We start from the raw sequence: 27,613 nt of genomic DNA, 5'->3' as shown, positions 1-27,613 counted from the left end.
TCAACGCTCTCTCAATATGTCCTCACTCCGAGGAATTCCTTCTTACGAGCGCTATCTAGCGAGAAGTGCCTTCGATCTACAGCTAGAGGATATGACACCTGATGTGAGAAACCCAACTCCAGACTTATTATTTCTCCAACTGACTTGGATTTAAAGGCAAATATAATCTACCATATTCATACTGGCGAGCGGCGATACCAAGTTCTTGACTGTACAAGTAAGGTGAGTTAAATAATTATTCACTTCCCTTTTAGTGTGGGATTGAGTCTTCTGCAAATTGGAGAGCTACTGCTAAGTTATACGTATTGTTGTCTCGACCCCTAGCACAGATTGTTCTCTCATCATAACCTACGCGTACACTACAAAAAGCTGCATCGAGCCATCTATGAGGCATTCGACGATACTCGCATTGGCGGTGAACTGAAAACCGAAGTAAAAGCTCAGGCTATAGGTAAGAACCCATTAACTATGTTTTCGCTTCTTTATTAACTAAATTTCATAGAATAGTACAATAATATAAATGAAGACTATGATAGCCGCCAGGCCGCTATGATGAATCTTAGCCAAGACCACTCACCAGCAGTCCTCCGCCATGGTAGTCGCATTCACTCCCATGTAAGCGATCCATTCCCCCATGTGGTGCTTTCTGTTACAACCTGCCCCTGGACTGGCGAGTTACACACTAGGCCAAATAGACCACTATATCTGAGCATTATGCTCAGATATTCCAGGCTCCGATATATTACCGGGTCTTTGTACGAAACACTTAACCCGTGTCGAGATGCTGCTCTCAAGATATCAGGCCTTGGGTCAACACCAATCTTCTCATTGACAGCAGATACATCCGCCGCCTTCATTGGCACCCGCACCTTCACTGCCGGCGTCACTCTATGTATCATATCTAGCATTGAACCACTGACACTCGAGTCCCACAAGTCAAAGATCCACCGACTGCTGGGAATGCAACGGACCCTGGCCCAAAAGTCGCAACTAGCTGTCCAAGGACTGGCAATTCTTGAGTGACTGACAAAGTTGGTGGTTGAAAAAAGAGCTGCAACAGATGCTTGGATCTACTTTAAGAGAAGGAGAGCGGCAAAATCCAGGTGACGAGTCTGACGAGTCTGTCGACAACTTTGCCAACTTTCATTTCAGAGAAAATGAAACTGTATCACAGGCTTTGTCTGACTTTGGCAAAGCAATCTCTGGCTGTTTGTCTCCAGTAACCGACGAGGTGAGAGACGACCTTGAGAGACAGCTCTTCCCCGAACCGCAGGACACAGTCAATAAGTTTGCGCGGCAGCAGGCTTGGATGTGGGGTGTGACTGTCTAACCTACTTTCCTGGCTTTGCCACCCTTTCATCCTTTAGTTAGTTTGTACGAATAAGACTAGGATTGACGTGACGTTCGCTTTTCCGATGACCGCTATGTAGTATCTTTCCCTGTTTCTGATTCTGGTGCATTACTCGAGCATGTCTTGATGCCTGCTCTTTCTACCTAAAAGGTGAAAATAATGAGCAAAGCAAGTAGAATCCGTATATCAGAAGCAAAGAAAAAGATTTGTTGGCAATTGCCAAGATAAAAGAAATACCCATAATGTACAGGATGCAACGTGATAATCCCAAATGGAGACCGCTCTAGCCCGTACATAACCCAATGCGAAGAGAACTCCTCCAAGTCGACTCTTTTGAAGCGAGTCTTTCTATTTAGTTTGTGCGAGCAACTTCCTCAATCTCGACCTTTCCATCTTTGCGGAGCTTCGCAACGCTTTGGCGGATTCCTTGGGTTTCTTGCTCTAGTTCCTCGACAGAGCGTGCTAGGCCAGGAATATTGCTGACGGCCCTTTCGACTTCTGTCTTTTCTGAGTGTGGCCTTTCGTCGAGTGGCTTTTCGCCTTCGGTGGGACGGGGAGCGGGCGAGGTAAAACCACTAGGGACATTGGCGATCTCGTTAGCTTCCTGTGCGGACAACACATCGTTGAGACGAGGACCGCGGGATTGCACGAGGATGGTCATGGGACCGTCAAACTGCAGGAAGAGCTAGACGATGTTGTTAGTTGGTGGATCTTGAAGGACAAAAAAATGAGACTGGCATACTCTATCTCCCCAAATGGTCATTCGAGACCAGGTGCGCAGCTTGTGGAACCACTGCATAGTGGTTTTGTATGCCTTTGAATCAGAGACGTCGCGAATGAACTTGGCATTTTGCAGAAGTCTTGGTAGTGTCTTCAGACCAGGGACCTGGAAGTTGAGAGTGGTGGATTTGAAACGGTAAGGGCGAGGAGGGTTGGAGGCCATGGTGTAAGCGACCACGTTGCTGTACAATATTAGCGACGTCAGACGTGAAATCACGGCTGGGGTCTTACCTGGGATGCGCAATGTACTGTTCGCCATCCTTCAACTCAACCGAATATAGCTGTCCGTTTCCAACCAAGGCTATTAAACCTCTGCCAGTCACTTCTGAGCTACCCCAATGAGACAGGCTCTGCGTAAATTAGTTTGGTGTTTCCTCTCACGCGACCACAGCTCGACTCACCAGGTTTGCGTTGATAGTCGGCTTGATAGACAGAGACCGGCCCGTCCATGCAAGCAAAGCCCGTCTTTGGGCAACCATCCAGTCCACGGAGCCATTGACGTTCACAACGGCGAAGGAGGTATTGGGCGATCGAACGGAAACAAGAGCTGTGACGGGGGTTGGTGAGGAGATCTGGGGAATCGTCAACCGCTGTCTTTAGGTCCTCATCTGCATCGCGCATCTTACCTTCTGGTAGAGGAAGGGCACTCCGACGACAGCCCTCCGGAAGGGTTCTAGAACGCTCAAGGTGGAAACAACCTGCGCAGATTATGCGTTAGCATGTCCGTTCCACTAGGACAACATGATCGCAGGTCCGCATACATTATCCGCCTTGCCGCTCAATCCCACCAGTGTTCCGCGTCGGGTATATAGGTTCTGCGAGGCCGAGAGCGAAACGGAAAGAAGCGAGTATGGAGCACCGACAACATCGAATCGCGCATCTATGTTTCCTCATTGTCAGTCTCACAGTCGCAAAGCTCTGGGGAATTGCAATTACCTCGTGATTCAACAGAGCTGGGCGTGCTAGCGAGTGGCAGATTGTCGCCATTAACCGAAGGCACTCCCGAGGGCGCGGCGCGAATCTGAACGTATCGCGTTTGCCGGTGGACGCGAGGAACAACTCGAGTCCAGGACAGAGTCCTAACACCTTGGACAGGGCGCATTGTGTATGAAAGAAGAGTAAAGACCCCAAGGCTACCGAAGGGAGAATTTACGTCAGTTGTGACGAAAGGGAAACCGGGAAAATCGTGGGCCCGAGAGCGCGGCGCCTAAGTACACAACTGCCCCTCTGAATTGCGACATTTGGAAGTTTTATTATAAGTTCTTCAATGACTTTGTGTTTTTATTCTGTGTACGTTTGCTTGACTATTTGCGACTATTCTGGACTTTGCATTGAAAGCGACGTTTTTTCTCCGAAGCCGGCGATTACCCCCCACGAGCTATCGGAAATATAGCTACTACGCATCAATCTTTCCTACTCACTCCCACTATGCGCCTTTGAACATCCTCTGGGTGACTAGAACTACTCCAGAGCTCAGAGAATATCATATCAAGCGGCCATGCTGCTCAGAGCCGCACGATCGCCGTGCTGGCGCACAGCGCAATTCGCCTATCCGAGCTTCGCCGGCCAGCTACGAAGCACGCGACTCAATGGAACACACCTGCGCGCATTCACATCAAATCACAATTCATTATGGAGTCAATCCACAGACAATAAAGATGCATCTATCAAAGCGACCATGACATCTACCCCCGCTCCATCACAACTAGCAAATGCCAATATTATCCAGAAGCCGGAAGATAGCCCCAATGTGAAGACTCCGGCAAAGAAGGATATTCTAAGCGAGCCCATGGCCGGGAAAAAAGAACAAAGGAAGGCAGATTGGGCTATTATGAAAGAAATGGCCAAATATCTGTGGCCGAAGGTAATGTTCAAGTGCTATTGGTATAGAGTAATGGGATACTGACTATAGCTGGTAGGATGATTGGGGCACGAAGCTCCGTGTCAGCACAGCCCTTTCACTCCTCATTGGAGCCAAGGCAAGTTTTATCGATCGTTGTTTTTCTACTAAATTATGCTGACATGAACCCAATACAGATCCTCAATGTGGAGATCCCCTTCTACTTCAAGAACATTGTTGACTCAATGAATGTAGATTTTGCTACCATCGGCGGAACCGCCTATACCGTGGCTGGGTCAATGATTATTGCCTGTAAGGATGACAGCATATGGAAGAAGGGACTTGCCACTAATATGCTATAGATGGTGTAACCCGAATTGGAGCTACATTGTTTCAAGAGCTCCGCAACGCGGTCTTTGCTAGCGTTGCGCAGAAGGCAATTCGGAAGGTGGCATCAAATGTTTTTGAACATCTCTTGCGGCTGGATCTCAACTTCCACCTCTCCCGGCAGACCGGAGGTCTGACCCGCGCAATTGATCGCGGTACTAAGGGCATCAGCTTCCTCCTAACCTCCATGGTTTTCCATGTGGTCCCGACAGCACTTGAAATCTCACTTGTCTGCGGTATTCTGGTATGATTTAACAAATCAACGGACATTCTTCTTCCTACATCACTAACGCGTTATAGACTTATCAATATGGCCTCCAATTTGCGGCCATCACAACAGCAACAATGGTAGCTTATACAGCGTTCACAATCACTACAACCGCGTGGCGAACAAAGTTCCGGAGACAGGCTAATGCAGCTGATAACCGCGGAGCAACCGTGGCTGTGGACTCGCTTATCAACTATGAAGCCGTCAAATACTTCAATAACGAGACATTCGAAGTGGCACGATATGATAAGGCCTTGAAGAAGTATGAAGATGCATCAATCAAGGTGACTACGTCTCTGGCATTTCTGAACTCCGGCCAAAACATGATCTTCTCCTCTGCGCTGGCCGCAATGATGTACCTGGCTTGCAATGGAGTTGCGAACGGATCCATGACCGTCGGCGACCTGGTAATGGTCAATCAGTTGGTCTTCCAGCTCTCCGTCCCACTCAACTTCTTGGGATCTGTCTACCGTGAACTGCGCCAGTCCCTGCTGGACATGGAGACGCTTTTCAACCTGCAGAAGGTGAACGTCACCATCCAGGAACGACCCGACGCCAAGCCGCTGCAGCTGACACAGGGCGGCAAGATTCACTTTGAGAACGTGACTTTCGGCTACCACCCAGACCGACCGATTCTAAAGAATGCCACCTTCACTATCCCAGCAGGGCAGAAGTTCGCTATTGTTGGCCCTAGCGGTTGCGGCAAGTCTACAATCTTACGTCTGTTGTTCCGGTTCTACGACGTCCAGTCCGGTCGTATCTTGATTGATGGCCAGGATATCCGTGATGTGACTGTTGACAGCCTCCGCAAGGCAATTGGAGTGGTTCCACAAGACACACCGCTGTTCAATGACACGATCGCCCACAACATCCGCTATGGTCGGATTGATGCATCGGACGAAGAGGTGCGCCGGGCTGCAGAGCGAGCCCACATCCACAAACTCATTGAGGGTCTGCCCGATGGCTACGAAACTGCAGTTGGTGAGCGTGGTATGATGATCTCTGGTGGTGAGAAGCAGCGACTGGCAATCTCTCGGTTGATCCTGAAGGACCCACAACTACTCTTTTTCGATGAGGCAGTAAGTTTTCATTGTCCCCTTTATCCGCCAGCTGAGCGGCTAATCGCGGTAACTAATCACCCCTCTCTTTAGACATCCGCCCTAGATACCTACACGGAGCAAGCCCTCCTCCAGAATATCAACAGCATCCTCAAAGATAAGAGCCGCACGAGCGTATTTGTGGCTCATCGTCTACGCACGATCGCCGACAGTGACCAAATTCTGGTCTTGAAGGAAGGTCATGTGGCAGAGATGGGCTCACACCGCGAGTTGCTCGAGCGTGACGGTATTTATGCAGAGCTTTGGAATAGTAAGTCCTTCTTTCCCCCTTTGCGGTCTACGATCCTTGCTAACCCAATTTCAGCCCAGGAACAATCGATGGCCCACGACGTTGACCCGGAGCGGATTCAAGATGAAGACGTCCAGCCCAAGGCGTGAAATCTAGAATCTGTAGTGAATCATCCAACATACAAGGGTTAGGCTACCTTCGTGTACTCAAAGCTTACTAGCACATATCATCCCCATGTAAAAAATGTCATTCATGTCTTACGGATTCCTCAATTACAGCAGGCAGTAATCTCACCGGGAAATAATAGTACTACATAGGACTATGCACAAAAGATAATCTGGACGAGTTCTTCATCTATTTATTCATGATCTGCTACATTCAAGGGACATACACCATAGGGGTCGATCCAGCCCTATGCTGATGCTTGCCTTGAGCAACACGTCTATTATGAACGACATAAATCACAATTTGCGCCAAAGCACTTGCGATCCCTACAGATACCATAATGATCATGGTACGTAGGCCGGTCGAATAACTGTTGGTGTTAGAAACTGTACAGCATTGACATTCCGGAGAATACCTTCACTTACAATCGCTTGTCACCCGCTTGAAAATACTGTGTCCCAACCATCAAACCGCTTATTGCAGACATAACCCACATACTGTAGTCAGATCTACCATTAGCTTCTGTAAGATCAAGAGAAGATAGGACAACTCACGCGATGCTGATACTCCGCTCCCTCGGATCTCGACAGTTAATCTGAACCCAGAAGTTATGTATAGGATGATATCCCACAGCTAAACTGTTCACAGCTGTCCAAAGTCCCCAACGGGACCATTTACCGACATAGGGCTGCACCTTGAGAGTTACTACCAGGGCAATGAGGTAGCAGACTTGAGCAGCGATCACAGATGCACCTCGGAGATTGGTCCGATCGCTCACGTAGGCGAAGGAAAACACCACAGCAAGTGATAGGAATGCGCCGACTGCGGCCAAAGCGTTTGCTTCTGTTCTGTCAAAGCCGAGCGACCTGTATAAATGTGTTAACCACCAATTCCGGTTCGAATAGGGATTGTGACATAGATCAATTCTATCGACAAAAGGGTAGACTCACATTATGATAGATGGCGTGTAGGTCGTTAGAGGACTCCACGTCGAAAACACGACAAACGTAGAAATAAAGTGCGGCCAGCGACGATAGCAACATACAGTGCGAAAGACAACTTTCAATGGGATATGCACGCCATACGCGCCCTCGGTACTGCCGCCATTGTCTTTTTCGAGTCGTTTTTGCAGAATCTCCTTCTCGGTATCCGAAAATTTGACAAAGCCCGGGCTCAACAATGGCCTGGTAAGATCGGGTGATCCAGGTAGGAGTAGTGACAGGAGGAACGAGACGAAGATCGTGAATAGCCCCTCAACTGTTAATGCGTTAGCGAATGAAGCATTGAATTCATACTATACACACTTAAGAAGAGCCACTGCCATCCTCGAATACCGTGTCGCCCATCGAGGAGCAGAATACCTGAAGCTAGGATAGGACTCAAGGCATTCCCACCAAACATCCCAAAGAAGAAAATGGCAACTCTCTTCGCCAATTCTCTTTTCGTATACCACGACGACAAAGTATATACTGCACCGGGGATATAACCTGCCTCAGCCAATCCTAGAAGCAGCCGTACAGCCAGGAAAGATCCTCGGCTGCGAATGAATACTTGCATGGTAGCGAGTAAGCCGAAGAGAAACACCTGTGCTGAAATCCACTTGCGAGGACCGACCTACCAAACTTTGTATTAGGATTAGATCTTCAAGAGAGGTTGCCTTGTACATACTCGTTGTAAGGCCATGTTACATGGTATTTCGAAGACCACGATACCCATAAACATGAGCTGATTGCCCAGGTTGATTGTGGACTGTGAAATGTTGATGTCTGTGGCGAAGCCACCAGTCAATGCACTCGCAATATTCATGCGGTCTAGTTGGAAAACAAGAAGACCGAGGAAAAGTAGAGGTAACACTGTGATATCGATCCTTGGGAGAAATGAATGTCAGTGTTTTGTTGGTATCCTATCTATGGGGGTTATTGGTTACTTTCTGCGAGCCTTTTGCTCGTGCCTGGGATCCCATTCTGACAATACAGACAGCGATGATGAAGAATATCCAGAGGGACTACCTTTGAAATCCAATTTCTCATCCATTGTGATATCCATACTATACCATTGCCCTCAGGTCGAGTGGTAAAAAAGAGAGATTAAGATAGTCAATTCCGATGAATATTGACTGCAAACTAGGCTTCCGAGATTCTCAAGTATAATCTACGAGTTATAGACCTCAGGAATTAGTCTTATCACCTAAATATTCACCCCATTGGCCCTATCATAATTTATAATATGGCGTGCTATGATGAATCCTTCGAATGACGCCAGACCTTGAAAATACTGTTGAACTACAATCCCTTAAGGACTTCGTATTTCAACGGGATTTGAAGGGCTTTGAATATAAACATCTCAGATGAAGTTCGCGGTTCGTAACTGGTTGGCATAAAGTTGTCGCCCCGCGAGGTGAAATTGCGTGACGAGGCCCATAAACGACGACAGCAGCTAACCCTAGATCGATGCCAAGCCCACCAGTTCGGCATTTGGGACGGGATCTCACTTGCATTGCATATATTTTAAATCTGGGGTTCTATAGTTTAATTTTAAATACTTCTAATTCCAATCATGCCTGTAAAACGAGTCGCAGTCATCGGCGCTGGGCCGGCAGGAGCCATTGCGATAGATGCCCTGGCGCAAGAAAAGACCTTTGATCTTATCCGTGTCTTTGAGCGCCGCGAGGGTCCAGGAGGCTGTTGGTACGTTTATTTTCTCCGAACCTTTGACGACAACTGACATGAAAATCAGGATTGGCGACTCATCCCAGCCTCCAACACTCCGCGACTTTGCATCTCTAGCGACAAGAACAGCTGATCCATCACTATCTATCCCAGAAACTCTGCCCGCGCAGGCTCCAAAGTCAGATCAGCCTCGGTTTACTGAGTCGTCTGTTTACCCTTATCTGGAAACCAATATCGACTTCCTGCCCATGCAGTTCGCCCAGGAACCTTTCCCAGAAGAGCGCACCGAGCTTTCTATATCTCACCACGGACCCGAAACCCCATTTCGAAAGTGGGATGTGGTACGGAAATACGTGAGGAGTCTCGTAGAGCGTCGGGGTTACAGCGATTGGGTTTCGTACAACACCACAGTGGAACGGGTCGAGAAGGTGGGGACGGAGTGGAAAGTGACACTGCGAAAGGACGGAGAAAAGAGCGATTACTGGTGGGTTGAGTGGTTTGATGCGGTCGTCGTGGCGAGTGGACACTTCTGGGTCCCATATATTCCCCCAATAGAAGGCTTGGAGGCGTTTGAGAAGACAAGACCGGGCAGTGTACTTCACAGCAAGCATTTCCGCGGGAGAGATGCATTTGCGGACAAGGTAAGCTAGATTGCCAAAGTGCTTAATTACATTGTCTCAGGCTCGATATGCTAATGTGATTATTCTAGCGAGTGGTGGTTGTAGGCGCATCTGTCTCAGCAGCCGACATCGCATTCGATCTCGTGGAAACGGCAAAAGAACCAGTCCACGCAATCACAATCGGTCATGCTGCTAACGGGTACTTCGGCGATGAAGCATTTAATCACCCCAAGATACAAAGACATCCATCGATAGAACGAGTCTCGAACAGAACGGTGCACTTGACCAACGGAGATTGCATCACGGACGTCGACCACATTGTCTTCGGCACAGGATACAGCTGGACGCTACCGTTCCTACCGGCAGTTCCTGTTCGCAACAATCGTATCCCTGATCTATACCAACATGTTGTTTGGCAAAAAGACCCGACATTACTATTTGTTGGTGCTGTCGCGGCTGGTCTGACGTTCAAAGTCTTTGAATGGCAATCGGTTTTAGCTGCACGGTTGCTGGCTGGCCGAGCCACTCTACCTTCTCTTGAGGTGATGCAGAAATGGGAAGCGGATCGTATAAAGGCTCGGGGTGATGGTGTGAAGTTTACACTGCTCTTCCCGGACTTCGAAGACTATTTTGAGACGCTGAGATGTCTAGCCGGCGAGGGAGAAGAAGGAAATGGACGAAAGCTGCCCAAATTTCGCCGCGAGTGGGTGAGGGCATTTTTTGAGGGACATGAACGCCGCAAGGCTATGTGGAAGAGGTTGAACTTGAAATCTCAGGCGGCGTTGGTGAATACTAAGACTACCCAAAAGGTAGTAGCTAGACTATGAGCCCGACTCAGTGGGATATATCTGTTTAGGTAGATACCTTTACTCGTGGGAATCATGCTGGCCTATTTAATGATAGAGATCGCTTCAATTTGAATCGTGTATATAAAATAGAGTGAAGATTGCCGATATCATACCCGTAAAAGATACACTATGTACCATATTGTGAACGTACTAAGTATTATTGTACATCCAATTTTAATGCTGCAACTAATCCTCGGCGACATGGCCTGGAAAGACATCATAGAACTCATTACTTTCGATACATTCTACCACATCAGTAATCCGTGCAAACGTGGAGTAATTCACCGTCCCAAGGACATACTGTGAACAAGAATATGGGCACTGCAAGCTACCATGTGGTGCTCTAGTTGCGCCAGACTGAACAAGTCGTGGAGGGCATTTCGCTGTATCCGATGTTTATTTCTCAACCCCGACTCTCTGGATGATCGACATATCAGCCCTGGAGTCAGCATTGGCTGCCTAATGATGTCACTCTCGACACGTGTTATTGCAACAGGAGTGATATAGTCCTCCTCAATCGTTATCGCGGGGTAGCTGTGTGACTAGTGCGGAGTTCTGGTTACTTGCCACTCTTCGAGTGTATCGCAACCATTCTGCACTTTGCTTCAAGAGCCCTCACGCACCGTCATTATGAACACCAGCATTCAAGAAATGACATGCAAATCAATCGAGCTAGACGGCTTCGGCTCCGTCGCAGACGACGCTTGGTTCGACCAACACACTGCGCCCATGGACGGAGAGGAAGAGACTGGGGCGCATCCCTATCAAGCCGCAGCTCTTAAAGCGTACCTGAAAGGCGACTTTAAGCCAACAGAGACAGTTGCCGCTATGACCATACCTTATGGCTCCGAGAAGAAGACCGACCTGCAAGGCCGCGTACTAGGCATAATCGAAGACGCCCTTTTTGAGCTGCCCGAATGCCACACGCTAGCGCTCATCAACCTACTAAAGGAACTTAGCCAGCACAGCGACCCAGTCTGGAAAAGTCTCAGGAGCTTCGGCAACTCGTGGTCAGATAGATGGAAGCAGAGCCACTGGCGTAAAGCGCTGGCGACGCGGGATCCAGCCACAAGAGCGAAGAGGCGTGAGGCCCACGTGCACCTAGCTTTTGTGGAAGCATCTTGTGCAATGGCTGCTCCCGGACCAAATGCTGAAGATGGTCTATTGCCATTAAGCTGGGGCTATGAGTGTATCTCCGAGGCGCTTGAATGCCAGGATGCAGTGTGGGACTTTGAGGTACCTGCTGCAGCGGTGTGGATTGAGATAGCCAGAGAAAGACTTAAAGAGGGTGCGAAGAAAGGCGAGAAATCCTGGGCGTTAGAGAGAGAGGGGAGGCTTTGGACGGGACCGATGAGCATGGATCGGTGGAATTTCTGGTTGCAAAGGCTCGAGGAGATTGAGAAGGTTGACAAGGTTATCTCGACGGCGAGTGAAGGCGGGGTGCTCTTGAGCTCAGGGTAATGAGTAGTTGATAGCTTAGCCTATAAACTTCCAAGGTTAGCGTTAGGTTAGATTATCAGCACTCCGTGTTTTAAGCAAGATAGACCAACCAAGACCATGGAATCTGCGCACTATATACCCTTCCAACAAGATCACTTTCGACCCTCCTTGGTCCCTGCCATAGTTAATAATTCAAGTACTTTCACTTTTATTTCTGTCAGCCCAAGAACAGACACAACTAGTTAGCCAGGTTAGTTAGTTTACCATTCGCCTTTGCAATATATGTACGTCCAGTCCTCTATGGCAACACCCCTCGGTTCCATTTCCCACAAATAACAATGCCTGGCCCATGATAAATGGGTTGTATCCCCTCCTAGTATTTTATTTTCAATTCCCTGGGACTCTCTTTCCTAGTTTGACATGGATATCTCAAGCTTGATCATTGTTGGCAACTCGACCTATCTTCGATCTTAATCAATACATGCGTCGCTCGTTAATATATACCTCGGATGTTCCATTCCTTGCATCCACAACTGTTCCATGGCCAGGTAGGCGGTAAAGGCCAGGAACAACCGTATAAGAATGATTGGTATAGTTTAGGCCTAGCCCCTGTAGTGTGCGATCGATGATCGCTTTCTGGTCTGGAAGTGCTATCTAATTTCCCATAACAGCGTATACTACCCACATATGGTTTCCTTGGAAGTATGTCGAGTATGATGTGAAGAGAGCGGCGACTTCGCGCATCCTTGCCTCCATATTTTGGTCACCAGCATGGGGATTGTCTGAGCTACCTGCCGGTTGTGGTACGATATGTGCAAGTTTGCTACATGTTGTGATACAATGGCAACGGCCGAGCAGCTATCGATATCATACGTAAAAAGACAAGTCCGTCTAGCACTCTGGAATGCCACGAAACGGACAGCATTTACCGGAACATTTACTGTCCCAGGTAGTCGTATCACCTGGCTGCAAAAGTATGCAGTTCGCGAAATTAGGCTGGTCGTGAGGTAATCATGGAATGGCACGGACCATATATTACCTTGTCCCCCTATAAATGTTTTCTATTCTCTATCCTTCTTTGATTTCATTTCCTAAAGACTTCAATCTAATGTCTTTTTGATCGAAAATGCAAGACATGGATATCTCAAGCTTGGTTGTTGGGAGTCCGCCCCCTATCTTCGACCCTAATTACAATCTACCACCACCTTGGGAGTTTGAACACCTCAAAGAAGCTAGCGAGTCTGGAGATATAGATCAAGTCCGAAAACTCTCAAAATCTGACAAATTATCCACAAATGACTTGGTTTATGCCTTGACCTTAGCACAGCAGCATGGCCATATGAATGTGGCTGCTTACCTTCTAGACTGTGGTGTTCCTGTACAGAATTACCACGTCGAGAGTGCTATTCTCTCGACGGATTATCAGTTCCTTAGGCTATTTCTTGCCAACAGCTATGACATCAACGAGCCAATTACCTGGAACACACCTTCACTACTTATGTAAGTCTATACCCCTATGGCGTTAATCGCCATAGAAGCTAATGCGTAGTCCGTAGACGGTCATTTCACAACCAGGAGCTTTGCGAGTGGCTACTCGAACATGGCGCAGATCCAAACGTCCGGTGCGCTCTTGATATTACTCCTCTTTCTATCGCAGTTCAGGAAGCCCCATTTGATGTTATAAAACTGCTTTTTAAACACAAGAGCTCTATTGAATATGGACAGTTGTTGCATTATGCCGTGCGGAGAAATACTCCAGATTATCTTGAGGTCCTAAACTTCATTCTCGATAAACATCCGTCCATCAACCAAGTGATGTTTGAGAATAATCCTACCTCCTACGATCTACAAAAGCCGTTTGGAATCGGAACTCGTCTCCATGAGGCTGTTGAACTGGGTAAAGTAGATGTGGTCGAGACTCTTCTCGCCAGGGGTGCTGATCCAGCTGTTCGAGATGCAAGAGGGGAATCGGCCGTTGACAAAGCTGAGCGTAATGGCATATCAGCAATTGTTGATCGTCTTCGGCACCGGGGTTCGGTTGCTAGTGAGTCAGATCAGTGCCATTCTGTCTAGGCTGGGCCCACAAAATTCGAGTTGCATAGTTCACATGGTTATTATGTACGTACGCCGCTACCTTTTCGTCGAGCTTCGAGACCGTTTCTCCAGCTATGAAAGAAGGGCTAATCATGTAAAACCTAATTCATCGACGTCACCAAAAGTACACGCATGGATTGAATCAAATATGTATAGTAGTAGTCGGCATTGGCTCAACAAAGTCTTCTGCACCTGGGCGTGTTTGGCTGGGTGGCGCCTTCCCTTTTAGGTTATCTCGTGCTGTCTCGCGTACCTTCCCTTTTTCTCGCGTACCTTCCCTTTTCGGTTGTCCCCCCCAAATCGCCAGGGTATAAATACCTACCCCCTCCCACTTTTCTTCTTCTTCTCTTCTCCTTCCTTCTTCGTCCCTCTCACAAAACTCGGGGCTTGGCTCTGGGCTCACAATGTGACACCACATTGTGGGTCTGTTGTCTGGCGAGAGGACCTGAGGACACCATGGAACCTTTGCCGCGGCCTAGGTTAGTCTGAAACTAGACTTGGACTTCGGTCCTGTCTAATGGCACGAAGCATGCCGTAGCCAGCCCTGCGTGCCTCTGCCGCAGAACAGCCCCTACGTGCCTCTGCGGATACAGACTGTACTTCCCTAGGTTCTCCATTGGAAAGTGGGAGCTAAAGCCAACCATTCCTTGGTCCTCGGACCTTGGACCTTTGACCTTCGACAACAACCTTCGATAACAACCTGGGACGACAACCTGCGACGACAACCTGTGACAACAACCTTCGACAATACCCTTCGACGACAACCTGCGACGACCTTCGACAACAACCTGCGACAACAACCTTCGACAACCTTAGATCTTCGACAGCCTAGGACCTTTGACAACAACCTTCGACAACCCTCAGCAACAACCTTCCCCCTCTTTCCCTCTTCCCCTCTTCCCCTCTTCCCCTCTTCCTGTTGTCCGTTTCCCCCAACCCAGCTGCACGGGTCCTGTGTGCAGCACCTGAGTAAGACTTGCGCCTTTACGTGGTGCTCAGGATAAGTAGCCTTTATGGTGAAACTAAGCAAGTCCCTTAGAATAGATAATCCATTCACAATTCAAAACGTGTTCCGTACTAAGCTTTCCCTATTAACGTAATGAACATTTCCCATCCTATTTCCTGCATGTTAGACTGACTAGGCACTCATTGCAGCTTCTACTGCCCATCCCAATGTTCATCTAGTCTTTCCTTATCCGACACTTCTACAATTATCACATCTTTTATTCATCTTTCACCAAGCTTTGTGAAACACAGTGTGCCAAAACATTATGGGTAGTCTTGGTCATATCCTTCTACTGACTGATCTCATCCCTGATGTCTGCTATGCTGTTTACAAAACCTGTTTTACTGATTCTGGTATCATGTTTGCCTCGTAATCATCTATCCCTATGGACAATGGCTTCATTAATGCATACCGTACCTCAGGACTTCCCTGCCTGCACTATAGGAACAAAGAAGGCATGGTACATGATTGTTGATGCTGTCTCTTGCATAGAGACGCTGGATAAAGAAACTGTCCGAGGCAATATGCGCTACATGTGGATATAAGATGTGACATGACGTTAAGCAATAACTAACGAGTGAGACAAGTCTCTAGATAAATGTCTACTCTCTTGGTCCCAACACGTATCTCACTCTCGGCGTCTTTTCAGATGTAGATGCCTTAGACATTAAGCTGCTGCCTGAGGGTTTGGCAAAAAGACAAAGAACCAAACCTGATGCGTAGCATATGCGTGAGACAATTAAAGTATATGTTCCACATAAGACCTGCATTGGAAATCTCATTACATGGATTATTACACATCGTCAAGATCCATCTGAAAGTAATACATGCAAGGGTATCCCGAGATCCACTTAGGTGCATAACTATCAGATCAGGTTTATTTTTCAGCTGAAGCCACTTGCCCCTGGACCTAAGTATCTTTTTAACTTCCACTAATAGCACATCAGCTAAGCCACACGATTCAGCTTGAACAATTTTGACCCACTTGCTCGTCATAGTTTGTGGGGATACAAATGCGGTAATCCCTGTGGTCTTGCATCAAACCCCCTGAGAATCAGTATCCATAGCCGATCGGTAGCATGTGGCCATGCTGAAGTAATTGATTCGTTCAAGAATGGTCTATGTACAACCTACAACTCAACCAAGTAGGGGGAATTTGATTGCATAAAACTAGGATCGCTGCTTTACCGAACACATCCAGGTAGCCCCATTAGATATAGCACATAGTCTCCCGGGACTACACCTCCATATCCCCAGTCCAAGAAAGTGACCATTGACTGCATGATACGTCCCAACCATATGGCACCGCTCTGACTTCGCTTTCGCTCCCAGAAGCACGTCATAGTATGGTTGGTGAACCTTACGCTGCACAACGTAAAGGGTCTTTCCTTGTCTCAGTCTCGGAGACCGCATCTGCTCCAGCAGAGCTAGCCAGTCGGAATGACCGACTTCATCACCAAACAAGATCCCTGCTCCCTTTCCTCCCCTGATCGGTTTCAGAAGGTATTCGTTTTGGAACACATCAGAGGCTTCACAATCCTTAATAAACTGGTTTAGTGCGTTTGAGCCCGGTAGAACCGTGTGAGCTAAGCCTCGCTCAAGCGATTCAGCCTGTTTGGGCGTGATGATGTTTCTGCAGATCAAAGAGTCCAGTTCCTCAAGAATGAGTCCCAGCATTCTCTTGTCATGAGCAAGTAGGATGGTTCGCATGTCGTTGAAGCACCGTAAACTGATCTGACGTTTCATCTCCAGATCAAGAGCATTGATCTCCCGCTGGTGAAGTTCGAGGCAAATTTGGTGGATCTCTTCCACTCTTTCGCCGGACTCAGTTGTGAGTGTATCAACAGCATCTGCTTCAGCGAGGCAGCACAGCTTATATCCCGCTTTCCCAGAATGAGAGAGATCTGGGATGAGTCGGAGGGTGTCTGGAGTTATGAGTCGCAGTTTTATCCCAAGTCTCTGCTGTGCGAATTCGATGAACATCGAGATATCAATCCCGTGTTCGTCGCCTTTGACAAGATACAAAGGAATCTTGCTGTCGAATAGTTCGAACAATCCACCGATAATCTTTATTAAAAACCATTAGCAATCTACCTCCGACCGTCAACTTTCTATCAGTCTGCTTACCGTTTCAGCTTTCGCGGCATGAACCAGACCCCGCGACTCGATATTGAATGCCGAAAGCGAATCCTGACCAAAGCCAGCATGCATGTAACCATTCCAGCAGAACCTCGCATTGATTTCGCAAATGCGGAAAACCTCCATGCCAGCTTCATTTTTCTCTACCAAAAAGTCCGGTCTCCAAGATCCTTGCCGCTCGTGCCATGGTGGGAATAGGTCTGGGTTCGAATGTATCCACTATGCGAGAACAACGACTCAGTATGTCATAACGCTATAATGGAAGGGATGTTGTCTCACGCGCAATAACTCTTCCTCCTCTGGCTCCAACGGCATGCGCATAGGGAACCGTGCTTCTTCATCCGTCCACCATCGCACAATGATATCCTCGAGTGCCAACTTCAGGGCAAAATGCAGGTTCCTCAACTCGTCATCGTGCCGCTGAGTGGTCAGAACGGGACATGGACACGATGCGTCCAGGGATCCGACTGGCCAAGAAGAGGAGCAGTTGCTCAACCTTGAGATATAACTTTTGCGGTTTTGGCTCAGGAGGTTCACGTCTAACCCTTCTGGCGACACGGATGAATAAGCCACATCATCAGGAAAGCTAATCAGATGAAGAGGGTCTAGGCTTTTGTTTCTCATTTTGTATAGAGCAGAAATTTTCTGTTGGTAGAAAATTAAGACGATAACTATGTAGTATATAAGTCCTTCATGAAGGCAAACTACATGACAGCTAGTGATCCAGGGCTGAGGGGGATAACGAGTCATAATTTGTAAATTATCCCTATTTGCCTGGGCAAACATGCATTGCAGATACATCAACTCTGAACTGTGACCTAAATTTCTTTTTTATTTAAGTGGAGGTCTAAGTGGAGCGCGGCTGGAAATGTGTATTTGCTTGCATAAATAACACAGCCGATCACACAGCCGATCTTCAGATCGTATGTACGACATTACGATACAATAATGACAATTCCGATGTCGTCAGCCCCTGGATCCAAATGGCGCTGCATCCCATCGGACTCGTCGAAGATGTCGGTTCGGGTCTTTGACTTCATTGCGTGAATGTAACCATCGTCGATTGTCCATCATGATGATCGATCCCTGGGGAAGACTTTGTGGTGTTAGATGGAGAGTCTCTTCCCGGGCACCCCGGCATAGAATCTCTTTCAGTTCATCCAGTGCTTTCGTAGCATTTGGAGTCAAGGGAACCGTGATATCTTCTCGAAATCGCAATTGACTGCCGGAATTTCCATCGGGGTTTACCGCGAGAAGATTCCCCACAATGTGGTGTTTCCCCGCGGTTTTCGTAAACTCGGGAGGGACGGTAATTTTGTAGTTACAGCTGGAGAGCCATTTTTGTGCGAAAGGGGAAAGCAAAGTAAGGAGTCGGTCGACGTTCAACACGGATAATGTCCCGCCGCCACAACGATCTGGCTGAAGGACTTGGAGAGCGAAGAATCGTGGTGGTTGTTCCTCGTAGCTACAGTCGGTGTGCCATTCAAACTGAGACATGGTTTCCGATCGAGCTTGGTGTCCATGGCTTTGGAAGCTTTCAGGAGAGGGCCGAACGTCCCAGAACCATCCACGCTCGGCGCTGTGGGCTATTGGGAGACCGTGGTTGTGATTTTTGTGAAGATTGGATATCAGGCTTTGTAGATATGTGCTATTTTCGTCGCTAAACCCCAGTTGTACTTGAACCACGCCTTTAGCCTCGAGGTTCTCATGTATCGCCCTCAAGTGGGAGGCATCAGAGGAGAGTGCTGGTTTTGAGACATTGATCAAGGGTACAAGACTGGATGTTCTTAGATCTCCTGCTTATGGTAAGTATTATGAAAGAGAAATGACAAAGGATACATACGGATAGGATGGGTAGAATATCTAACAGTTGTCACTTTGACTGTAGGAACAGCACGGAAAAGTCGATTCATTTTGTGCAAATTCCACATATAGCAAAATTACAATGGGGGTAAGGACGGTAGCCAGCATCTCAACTACATATACTCCGTACTAAGAGCTTCAAATGCATCTAGAATAGAAAATATCAAGTGGAAACCTGTGCCGCATAGGGCGACAAAGATCTACCTTTAGTCTTTACGACTGATCATATACATAAATGAGACGTGCGTGTAATTAATTATACATTACGGTGTGACAGACATGCAGATTTAGTAATATGCACAGGTATTCCCTTGTTATATGAGTGTCTAATATCCTTTGTCAGGAAAAGGAAATATAAAAATGATCGTGAGCCGTGAGGATCGACAGTATCCCATTGTAATGAATATGCATATTAAAAGCTAAAAAAAACAGGAATTAAATAAAATTAAATTTCAGCTGAATGTAAATACTCGATTGGCTATCATCTCATGCAAGGGCCGATCCCGCAAAGCTGAAATGAGGAACTATTACAAGACATCTGCATTTTGAACCAGATGGGGTTCTATAATGCATTGGACACTTTACTTCAAGTTCCAACCATATCGTCAACATGAAAGACATCGAGAAGCTTCTACTCACAGGCTACAAATGGCGTTCCTCCAAGTGGTTCATTCTCTCGACCGTGGCAATCGCCTTGTTTGCTGGTATATATGCCCCGATGAAATCTATATGCAATACCCTAACACCAAGTAGAAACCTTCCTCTATGGCTTTCTAGTCCCTATCCTCGGAGAAATGATTCGGAATCGCCTTCATGTGCACCCATCAAAAGCTCAGGAGTTGACCTCCGGTGTTCTTGCCCTGCATGGTACTCTAGCCGTTCTCTCCGGTCCTATCATCGGTCATTTCGCCGACAAGAACCCAAATCGCAAGTCTGCACTACTATTTTCTCTTGCATGGTGTATTATCGGCACTGGCATAGTAGCCAGCGCTATTTCGGTCCCTATGCTACTATTAGGCCGCGTGATGCAAGGTATCGCCGGGTCTGCTGTGTGGATTATCGGCTTTGCAACAGTCGCAGACACTATCAGTCCGAATCATATAGGTTTTGCATTGAGTATGATGATGTCTTGCGCAAATACCGGCACAATCAGTGGCCCAGCAGTGGCTGGACTACTTTTAGAGGCGGTTGGTTACTGGCTGACATGGTCGGTTCCCCTCGTGGTTCTAACTATAGACTTCATTGCACGCGTGTGTATGATAGAGATTCCAGCCAGCCCTTCCTCATCTACAGCCAATGGCAGTCCAACAGAGAATGAAAGTCTGCTTCCTTGCAAAGAGCAACAAATACCACCCAAAATCGGAGATTTCTGGCGCATAATGCTATGCAACGGTCGTGTTATGACCTGTCTACTGATTATCACCATGGGTGCAACCGTCAGCACGAGCTTCGATGCGACACTTCCTCTCTACGTCGAAGAAAAATTCGGATGGGGCCCTAGTACTGCTGGACTCCTTTTTGCTGGACTCGTCGTTCCAGGTGTCTTTATTGGCCCTGTTGCTGGTTGGGTCCGTGATCGAATCGGAACGCGGCCACCTACCGTGCTCTGTGCCATTCTTCAGGCAATTGTGTTTGGCCTTATGGGCATTGCTGGTGGTGACAGTTCTTGGGCGAACGTTCAGAACATGGGCAAACCAATTTACGCAGCTTGTATCGTTGCTATAGGCACGTTGCGGCCATTTGTGTCTGGTCTTGTGCCTGTTGAACTGACGGGTAAGTCGTGCCTCTGGAATATGCAAAATACGACAGTACTGAACAATCTATTCCAGCTACTGGTAAAGCAATACAAGAAAGATCCCCAGGTATCTTCGGGTCCAAGGGAGGCATGTCACGTTTATTCTCTATGATGGATGTTTCTGCTTCCCTCGGGACTATGATTGGCCCTATCATTGGTGGCTCGCTAAAACAAATGTTCGGCTATAAATACATGAGCTGGACCTTGGGTAAGTCGTTGACCTCATTGCTCGTTGGCATTGCTAATAATGACAGGTCTTGTATATCTCCTCCTAGCTGCTCTTGCAGTGCGCTTCTTCGGTCCAGAGGATACCGATAAAGCGCCCTGTTCCGAGGAAGAGGCGTAGTATACGGAATCATCGTATTGTGTACATTAATTAATTTAGGGTCGGGGTTATATAGCATATCGATTTATGGGTAATAATTTAATTTGAAGTAATATGGTCGAAGTAAAACCTTCCCAGGTTGGAAGTATTGACTGACTGCACTATGGTGAATAGCCTCGAATCTTATCCCAGACATCCTCAAACCCTTCAAACTTTGGAATATCATTCACCTGCAATTGATCCAAAACACCTTCAACAGAGGACCCCTTTTCAATCAACATTCTAGCAATCTTCAAATATTCTTCATGGCGGTCTTCCTCGTCTTCCACATGCCATATCTGTGGATATAATGCTATATGAAGTGCAGTCGGGCCACGTATGCTTCCATCGGTACTTTTGAAGCATCCTGTGTTTGCACCCACATCTGCACCATGCTTCAAAAGAAGCTCAACCATGTCGACGTTACCCTCCATTACAGCCAGATGGAGAGGATGACCATGCCATAATTCCCCACCATCATGGGAACACGTGAAAGAATCCTCGTGAAACTGTGTTGTGGAAGCACACACGCTAGCTCCGGCAGTAATGAGTCTCTCAGCAATCTCGATTTGACCCCAGCGTACTGCACCGTGCAGTGATCGCCATCCACGGTCGTCGGACTTTTCAATATCGACGTTGCTGTCCAGCAAGAAAGACACTGCTTTTGCCATCCCACGAACAGATGCATGATAAAGAAGTGAAGGGTGCCATGGAGACAATGTGGCACAAGAGTTGAAATCATTCTCGAGATCGAGAAGATGCAGAAACATGATCTCGTCGCTGTATTCCAAAGCGCCCGAAAGCATCGTGCTTCCTTTTTTGTTCTTTGTGTGTAGTGTCTGCTGACGGATTTCTGCGTCGTGGAGGGAGGCTTTAGCATGAATGGAAGCATCGGAATTATGCTGGGAAGGATGCTTCGCCATGTTTATCGGCATAAGGTGCTGTACTATATCATGGCGAGGCTGCCGGGGCCGTTCATCGTCCCTACCTGAGGCATATGATGAAAATGCGGCACAATGGATGGGGAACCAGCCATCTTCATCCGGCATATCTGCATGAGCACCATGGCAGATCAAACTGAGGACCAGATCGAGGTTCCCTTTCTCTGCAGCGTGGTGCAACAGTGTTCGACCATTCGAGTCCTTGTGGTCTAGCCTATCAGTGCGTTTTAATGCTAGGCATATGTTGTTGAAGATATCTTTGTCGCTCAGCTCGCACTGATACTCCAAATGTTGGGTCCAATCCCCCGGCTTCGGCGAGGCCAAGGCATGTGCTATTAAAACACGCAGTGACTCTGTGTTGTTGACTACTGCAGCTGTCAAAATGGAATCAAACCCATTCCCGGAAGAATGGAAGCAATCAGCACCGAACTCCAATAGAGCGGCTGTGACCTGAGCAATCGGAACCTTCTCAACTGCGAGAAGTAGAGGGGTCTTATTTTCTTCTAGATCACAGAAGTTCAGGTCCGCGCTCGTGGACACCAGGGTAGCCAGAATCTGCTGGGAGGCCTGCACAATCTCCTTCGGAGGAAGCTTCGGAAACTTTTGACGTCTTGCCCTTGCAAACATACGCATTATTTCAGCCGTAGTAATATTGTTCCTTCTAGGGGAAGAAAGTAGAGAGGAAGACTCATCCCCAAGTCTGTTAACAATGCCCCTTACCAATTCCAAAGCAGCGTCATCACCTGGTGACACCCCATTCCCAATAAGACTTTCCACAATCTGAAATTCAAGGGAGCGGACTGCATTCATCAAAATAGGCAGAAATCTGGGCCCGGAGGGGGGCTGCGCTCCTAAGGCCATCAAAAGACGAGCTATACTCCAATGTTGCTGCCTCAAAACATAGGTCAATGGAGTGTCTCGGTGAACGTCGTCGTCTCCTGAAGACTCGGAATTCAGGGATTGACCCGGTTTCGTGGCGAGTAATGTGATGACGGCGTCTTCGGATAATCCTCCGAGCAGCAGGCGAAGGGTTTCCCCCACCACTTCCACATCCCAGTTCTCCTCCACGGATTCCATCATGGCATAAATTGGAGTCCGCCCAGTGTTATCGACAGTCTAAACCTTAGACCCAGCAGCCATCAAGAGTTCAATGCATTTCACACTGCGACTCGTTGCTGCCACATGCAAAGCAGTCCTTCCTTCTTCGTCTTGGAAGTTGGGATCGGCCCCTTTTGAAAGCAGAATGTGAGTCAATTCAATTCCAGAGGCCCTCCTTTCCGGCGGAATATCCTCGCCCCCAAGAAAAACGGCTCTCATCAGGCACTTTCGGGATGATGACTCGTTGACGTCTGCACCACTATCAGTCAGGGCTTGTGCTGTCTCGACAAATCCGTTCGCGACAGCGATATCCAGGGCAGTCCGGTCATACCAATCTGGGATTTCAATCTGCGCCCCCCTAGATAGCAGAAGCAACGCGAATTGAGGATCCTTCTGGCCGGCGGCTGCGTGCAAAGGTGCTTCATACCCGTATAATTCATTCACCGGAATAAGGCCACTGTCGATAATGATTTTTGCCGTTTCCAAGTTTCCGAGGGAGATAGCAAGGTTCAGTCCATCCATTTCAGTCCGTGGCCATTTGGCACCCTTTTCCAGCAGAACTTGTACAAAACGTGGGTCTCGTTGGCGCGTAGCAACCCTCAACAGCGATCCATTTTCGGATATGTAATTCACATCTGCTCCAAGTTCGAGGAATAGTTTTGTTGCCTGGAAATCAGCATCTTGGATGGCGGAGCAAAGTAGAGTTGACTTCCATGCTGATGGATCTTCCTTCCTCAATTCATGTTCAAAGTACGTGTACGGGTTCTGCTCTACGTATGTCTCTCCAGCAATTGACTCCGGTCCGGGCATTGGGGTTCCGTTTATTTGTGCCTTGATCGAGTTTTGCCATGCGCTCTGAGAAACAGGGACTTTGAAGCTCTCTCTGGACCAGATCTTCTGGAAATTTCCCTCTTCGGCAGAATCAGGTGCTTCGAACTGAGCCACAAGTATGTCGAATATGGAAGTATTGTTGCCCTCAGCTGCTATTTGGATTGGTGAAGTGTTCTCCGGTGTGTTGAATCGCCTCAGGTCATCGACGCTGAGCGTCCGAATGTCAACCTTGATAACACGCAACAACTGCGATTGATGATGCCGCACAAGCTCCGAGACCACCCCGGTTTCGCCGCGGGATATAGCCCAGTGCAATGCCGTCCAGCCGTATTTGCTACGCTGTGTATAATTTGCATGCTCGGATAACAGAAGACGAACAATTTCCAAACTTCCAGTGAATGAGGCCCAGAAGAGAGGGGTCCACCCTTGATTGTCTGCGGCGTTTACGTCCGCTCCACTTCTCACGAGAAGTTCAGCTGAGGAAAAATGACGGTTTGCACAGCAGTAGTGGAGAGGTGTCCAGCCATGAGTATCGGCGAGAGATGTACTCAGTCCTGACTCGATCAATGTCCCCAGGATTCCGGTAAGATTCCAATAAGCGGCGACATGCAAAGCCGTTTGGTTTTGAGGGATTGAATCAAAAAGGGGGTCCAGGAGATCAGCTTCGAGCTCACTGCGGAAGTGCAATGCTTGAACGGCGGCATTGAGGAGCCTCTCGTTGCAAATGAAAAAGAGAACAAGTGACTTGAGCTCTTTGTCCGCACTTGCCCAGTGCCGCGAGGCATAATCTAGAAACGGCATTTCATGGAAGCGGCGAGACATCTCCAGGCGACTTGTGCAGGGTCCTTCCTTGAACGGACTTAGACACAGGTAGCGTAGACATGTCTGTGCGATGTCGATCTCCATCTCATGTGGTAACAATACCGTAGATGCGAAGAATTCGTAAGCGGTCGCATGGACCATTGCAATAGTCTTGTCATCATGTAACACCACTAGACCAACACACGATCTAAGAAGAAGATCAGGGCTGACGAAGTTATCTTCTTCAATACAATCCTCATCATCTTCAACGGCAAAGGCATGAATCACTTCATCGACTTTGAGACGTCTCTTCGCAAAGACAACCCATCCGATGAATCGCCGAGCAAGTTCCCTTCTTGCCCTTGGTTGCATATCGATTCGATGTAGTGTTGATTGGTACACTTGATCCAACCCCGTCGACTGTTTTTCCAGAGCCTTTTGCATCTGGCGAACGGTAGTGAGATCTAAGATCTCATCCAGAATCAGCTTGGTATGTAAAAACCTAGTATCTGTCAGCGCTGTACTAAGTTACCAACGGTAGTTCGTACATATTCCCCGACTTTTCCGTGATTTTTGCGATCAACTTTTGTGCCCCCGGAGGAAGCTCGTTCGTTTGAAAACGGGAGTCGATGTAGATCTCTAAATCTTCCGATTGCGAACATATCTCCATCTTGGTTGCAAGATCCATTGCCTTCCTGATATGGCTGAGGTCTCGGCTCGTGACCATTACTTTGCACCCACTTCCGATAAAGGAAGATAGATAAGGGAGCAAGCCATCTGCTCCAACCACTTCATCTAGTCCGTCAACTAGAAGGTAGGTCGACTTTAGCTCACATGCTGTTGCAAATGCTTCAGCGAGTCCTGCAACCTCACGCTGCTTCATTGGGTCCGCGAAGAGATGTTTCATTGTGAGAAGCACCTTTTCATCTGCTTGCTCGATTACCTGTCGGATCATGCATTGCAAAATTGCTGTGAGGCTTTGTTGCTCCCGGGATGAGAACTGACAAAATACATATACCACGAAGCTTGTAGTATCTATTTTCTTATCCCATAGGTGGTCAATGGTGATTGATCTAGCTGTGTTAGACATTGCAGAACCATGACTAGGAGATTTCAAGCAGTACATACGAAAGTAACGTTTTGCCAACACCAGCTATTATTGGTTAGCTCTTGAACGTTATAGGAAATATTCAAAAAGAATTCGTACGGGCTCCGTAGCACCAGAGCAGTGATGGGGCTCCGGTACGCCAGCTCTCCACATTTTGTGAGTCCAAAAACCATTTCCCAGTTCCAGGACAAGCTTTTGGCCTAGAGCGTAGAAGATTATCTGATACCGGGAAAAGCGAGTAAAGATACTGCCTAATTTGCTCTAAAGTGTGAATTAGAGCTATTACGAGGATTCATGCCATTCAAAGGACATTACCCTGGTCGATTGTTGCAACCTTTTTGTACGTAGCAGTGGAAACAGACCTGCTGCAAATTAGTTTACTTCCAAGTGTTTTCCTTGCAGAGATAGGTCTTCGCACATCATATTTGTTGAAAGAAAATCGGCAAAGAGCGATCGATAGCGATGCAAAAGGGCAATATACTTTTTGACCTCTTTTTCCTGAAACGGCCATACGAGGCGGCGAAGTCGCTTGTCGAGATCGAGATGAAGGACCGACAATTGGCGCCGACACTCTTGAAGAGCTTCTTCATTGAGCGAAGATGGGCAGGAGGGCAGTTCTAAACCGGTCGTTTCTGTCTCTCGGATAGCCTTTTCTACCCGAAAAAGCACATCTGTGAGCGCTGACACCTCTTGGAGATACAGCTTTTGTGTTTTTGGAGCAGATTTGATATCTGATACGTAGCTGTAACTGAGTTTAGTGATTTGTCCCGCAAGCTGGATAAGGCCACCGATACTGGCGAGAAGCCCCACTAGCTCGGCCATAGTCTCGTCTGGTATTTTTTGGTTGGTGTTTAGACCTTCGGGCTAGAAAGGGTATTAAAAAAAACAGATTTGCGCGGAATCCGATGTGACCGTATGCGGGGCATAGCCTCAAAGCTAGAATGGCGAAGCGCTCAGCCCAATCAAGCATAGTGCGGGACGTGATGACATGCCAATGGATAATCTCATTTCAGCTTGATCCAGTCCTATACAGCGTTCCTATCTGCTACTCGGCGTCGGGATAGAATAGTGGTCAGTAGCTAGGGCGTGTCGGGTGCTACTCCTTTTCCTCTTTTCTTCTGAATCAAGTTCAAGTTTTTCTTACTATCTGATTTCTTCCCCCCCCCCCCTCCCTTTTTTTTAAAAAGTTATATTCATCTGCCATTATGGCGGATGCTCGATCCCCATCTGATCCTTCCATAAGTGCAAAAGGATGGGTGCGATAGGCTTCTAGGCCTATGGTAGAAGCCTGCCTGTAATGAGAATAAAAGGGGAAGCTGAGGAAGCTAAGGAAACGTGCAGCTGAAAAGCGAGGCAGTGAACTAGGCGGTAAACAAATTGTATGGGTTGGCACGGCGGCGGTTGAAAAATGCCGTACTCCGGGGCAACCCACAAAGCAATGACATACATAATACATAGCATCCAAGGTTCCAGCCTACATCACGCATTTCTTTAATTCCATTCTTTCTATTTTTCCTTCAGAAACACCTTCTCCTTCAAAATGGCTGGATCACAAGCTCAATCTACTTTTCTCAGGTCCCTCTTTCAGAAAGTTAAAGACTTTGAGCCTGACTTCCCTTCCCATGGAGACCTTGAGAAACTTGAAATCCAAACATTTGAAGTACCCTTTGACCTGAATGAAAATGGAACTCTCAAATTTAACCCGTGCTTCTTTCAGCCACACCCAGAAAGACTCCTCGAAAAGTATCCTATCCCTCCTAGGGTACAAAAGGAGTATGAGGATCACCTAAATATACCACATATCCGCACCATACAAGATTTTATCGTGAAGGGCATGGGCCGGCTAGAATATCCCCCA

General features: G+C 47.7%; 10 protein-coding genes across 10 annotated transcripts; 5 read left to right on the top strand and 5 right to left on the bottom strand.

Annotated features, from left to right (window-relative positions):
- Positions 1–1,703: 1,703 nt before the first annotated feature.
- Positions 1,704–3,233, bottom strand: PGRI_002590 (Mitochondrial biogenesis protein AIM24; the record flags this gene model as incomplete). Its single annotated transcript, XM_040787972.1, has 7 exons — positions 1,704–2,036; positions 2,094–2,313; positions 2,363–2,481; positions 2,533–2,703; positions 2,758–2,829; positions 2,893–3,011; positions 3,068–3,233. The coding sequence occupies 7 exons, from the start codon at positions 3,231–3,233 to the stop codon at positions 1,704–1,706; spliced, it is 1,200 nt and encodes a 399-aa protein (XP_040651744.1).
- Positions 3,234–3,629: 396 nt separating this feature from the next.
- atm1 (ATP-binding cassette Fe/S cluster precursor transporter ATM1) lies at positions 3,630–6,122 on the top strand (the record flags this gene model as incomplete). Its single annotated transcript, XM_040787971.1, has 7 exons — positions 3,630–3,995; positions 4,051–4,074; positions 4,169–4,283; positions 4,334–4,602; positions 4,659–5,705; positions 5,778–5,994; positions 6,049–6,122. 7 exons carry the CDS (start codon positions 3,630–3,632, stop codon positions 6,120–6,122), a joined length of 2,112 nt encoding a protein of 703 aa, XP_040651743.1.
- A 360-nt stretch (positions 6,123–6,482) lies between these two features.
- Positions 6,483–7,944, bottom strand: PGRI_002570 (Major facilitator superfamily domain, general substrate transporter; the record flags this gene model as incomplete). The annotated part of the gene is made up of 7 exons (XM_040787970.1): positions 6,483–6,508; positions 6,564–6,589; positions 6,693–6,771; positions 6,817–7,004; positions 7,089–7,395; positions 7,443–7,752; positions 7,807–7,944. The coding sequence occupies 7 exons, from the start codon at positions 7,942–7,944 to the stop codon at positions 6,483–6,485; spliced, it is 1,074 nt and encodes a 357-aa protein (XP_040651742.1).
- A 750-nt stretch (positions 7,945–8,694) lies between these two features.
- On the top strand, positions 8,695–10,254 carry PGRI_002560 (uncharacterized protein; the record flags this gene model as incomplete). Its single annotated transcript, XM_040787969.1, has 3 exons — positions 8,695–8,825; positions 8,875–9,448; positions 9,517–10,254. 3 exons carry the CDS (start codon positions 8,695–8,697, stop codon positions 10,252–10,254), a joined length of 1,443 nt encoding a protein of 480 aa, XP_040651741.1.
- Positions 10,255–10,905: 651 nt separating this feature from the next.
- Positions 10,906–11,736, top strand: PGRI_002550 (uncharacterized protein; the record flags this gene model as incomplete). The annotated part of the gene is made up of 1 exon (XM_040787968.1): positions 10,906–11,736. One exon carries the CDS (start codon positions 10,906–10,908, stop codon positions 11,734–11,736), a length of 831 nt encoding a protein of 276 aa, XP_040651740.1.
- A 1,105-nt stretch (positions 11,737–12,841) lies between these two features.
- Positions 12,842–13,788, top strand: PGRI_002540 (ankyrin repeat domain-containing protein; the record flags this gene model as incomplete). The annotated part of the gene is made up of 2 exons (XM_040787967.1): positions 12,842–13,215; positions 13,272–13,788. The coding sequence occupies 2 exons, from the start codon at positions 12,842–12,844 to the stop codon at positions 13,786–13,788; spliced, it is 891 nt and encodes a 296-aa protein (XP_040651739.1).
- A 2,197-nt stretch (positions 13,789–15,985) lies between these two features.
- PGRI_002530 (uncharacterized protein) lies at positions 15,986–17,578 on the bottom strand (the record flags this gene model as incomplete). Its single annotated transcript, XM_040787966.1, has 3 exons — positions 15,986–16,882; positions 16,943–17,173; positions 17,234–17,578. The coding sequence occupies 3 exons, from the start codon at positions 17,576–17,578 to the stop codon at positions 15,986–15,988; spliced, it is 1,473 nt and encodes a 490-aa protein (XP_040651738.1).
- Positions 17,579–17,920: 342 nt separating this feature from the next.
- On the bottom strand, positions 17,921–18,867 carry PGRI_002520 (Taurine catabolism dioxygenase TauD/TfdA; the record flags this gene model as incomplete). The annotated part of the gene is made up of 2 exons (XM_040787965.1): positions 17,921–18,750; positions 18,798–18,867. The coding sequence occupies 2 exons, from the start codon at positions 18,865–18,867 to the stop codon at positions 17,921–17,923; spliced, it is 900 nt and encodes a 299-aa protein (XP_040651737.1).
- Positions 18,868–19,427: 560 nt separating this feature from the next.
- PGRI_002510 (Major facilitator superfamily domain, general substrate transporter) lies at positions 19,428–20,958 on the top strand (the record flags this gene model as incomplete). The annotated part of the gene is made up of 4 exons (XM_040787964.1): positions 19,428–19,521; positions 19,571–20,590; positions 20,647–20,820; positions 20,867–20,958. 4 exons carry the CDS (start codon positions 19,428–19,430, stop codon positions 20,956–20,958), a joined length of 1,380 nt encoding a protein of 459 aa, XP_040651736.1.
- A 140-nt stretch (positions 20,959–21,098) lies between these two features.
- PGRI_002500 (uncharacterized protein) lies at positions 21,099–26,577 on the bottom strand (the record flags this gene model as incomplete). Its single annotated transcript, XM_040787963.1, has 7 exons — positions 21,099–23,033; positions 23,079–25,149; positions 25,196–25,720; positions 25,776–25,800; positions 25,855–26,016; positions 26,071–26,117; positions 26,174–26,577. 7 exons carry the CDS (start codon positions 26,575–26,577, stop codon positions 21,099–21,101), a joined length of 5,169 nt encoding a protein of 1,722 aa, XP_040651735.1.
- Positions 26,578–27,613: the final 1,036 nt, after the last annotated feature.

This window comes from Penicillium griseofulvum, assembly GCF_001561935.1.
Source record: "Penicillium griseofulvum strain PG3 chromosome Unknown contig_79, whole genome shotgun sequence".
Lineage (NCBI taxonomy): Eukaryota > Fungi > Ascomycota > Eurotiomycetes > Eurotiales > Aspergillaceae > Penicillium > Penicillium griseofulvum.
Note: the sequence above shows the minus strand (reverse complement) of the source record. Positions and strands in the feature narration are given on the sequence as shown.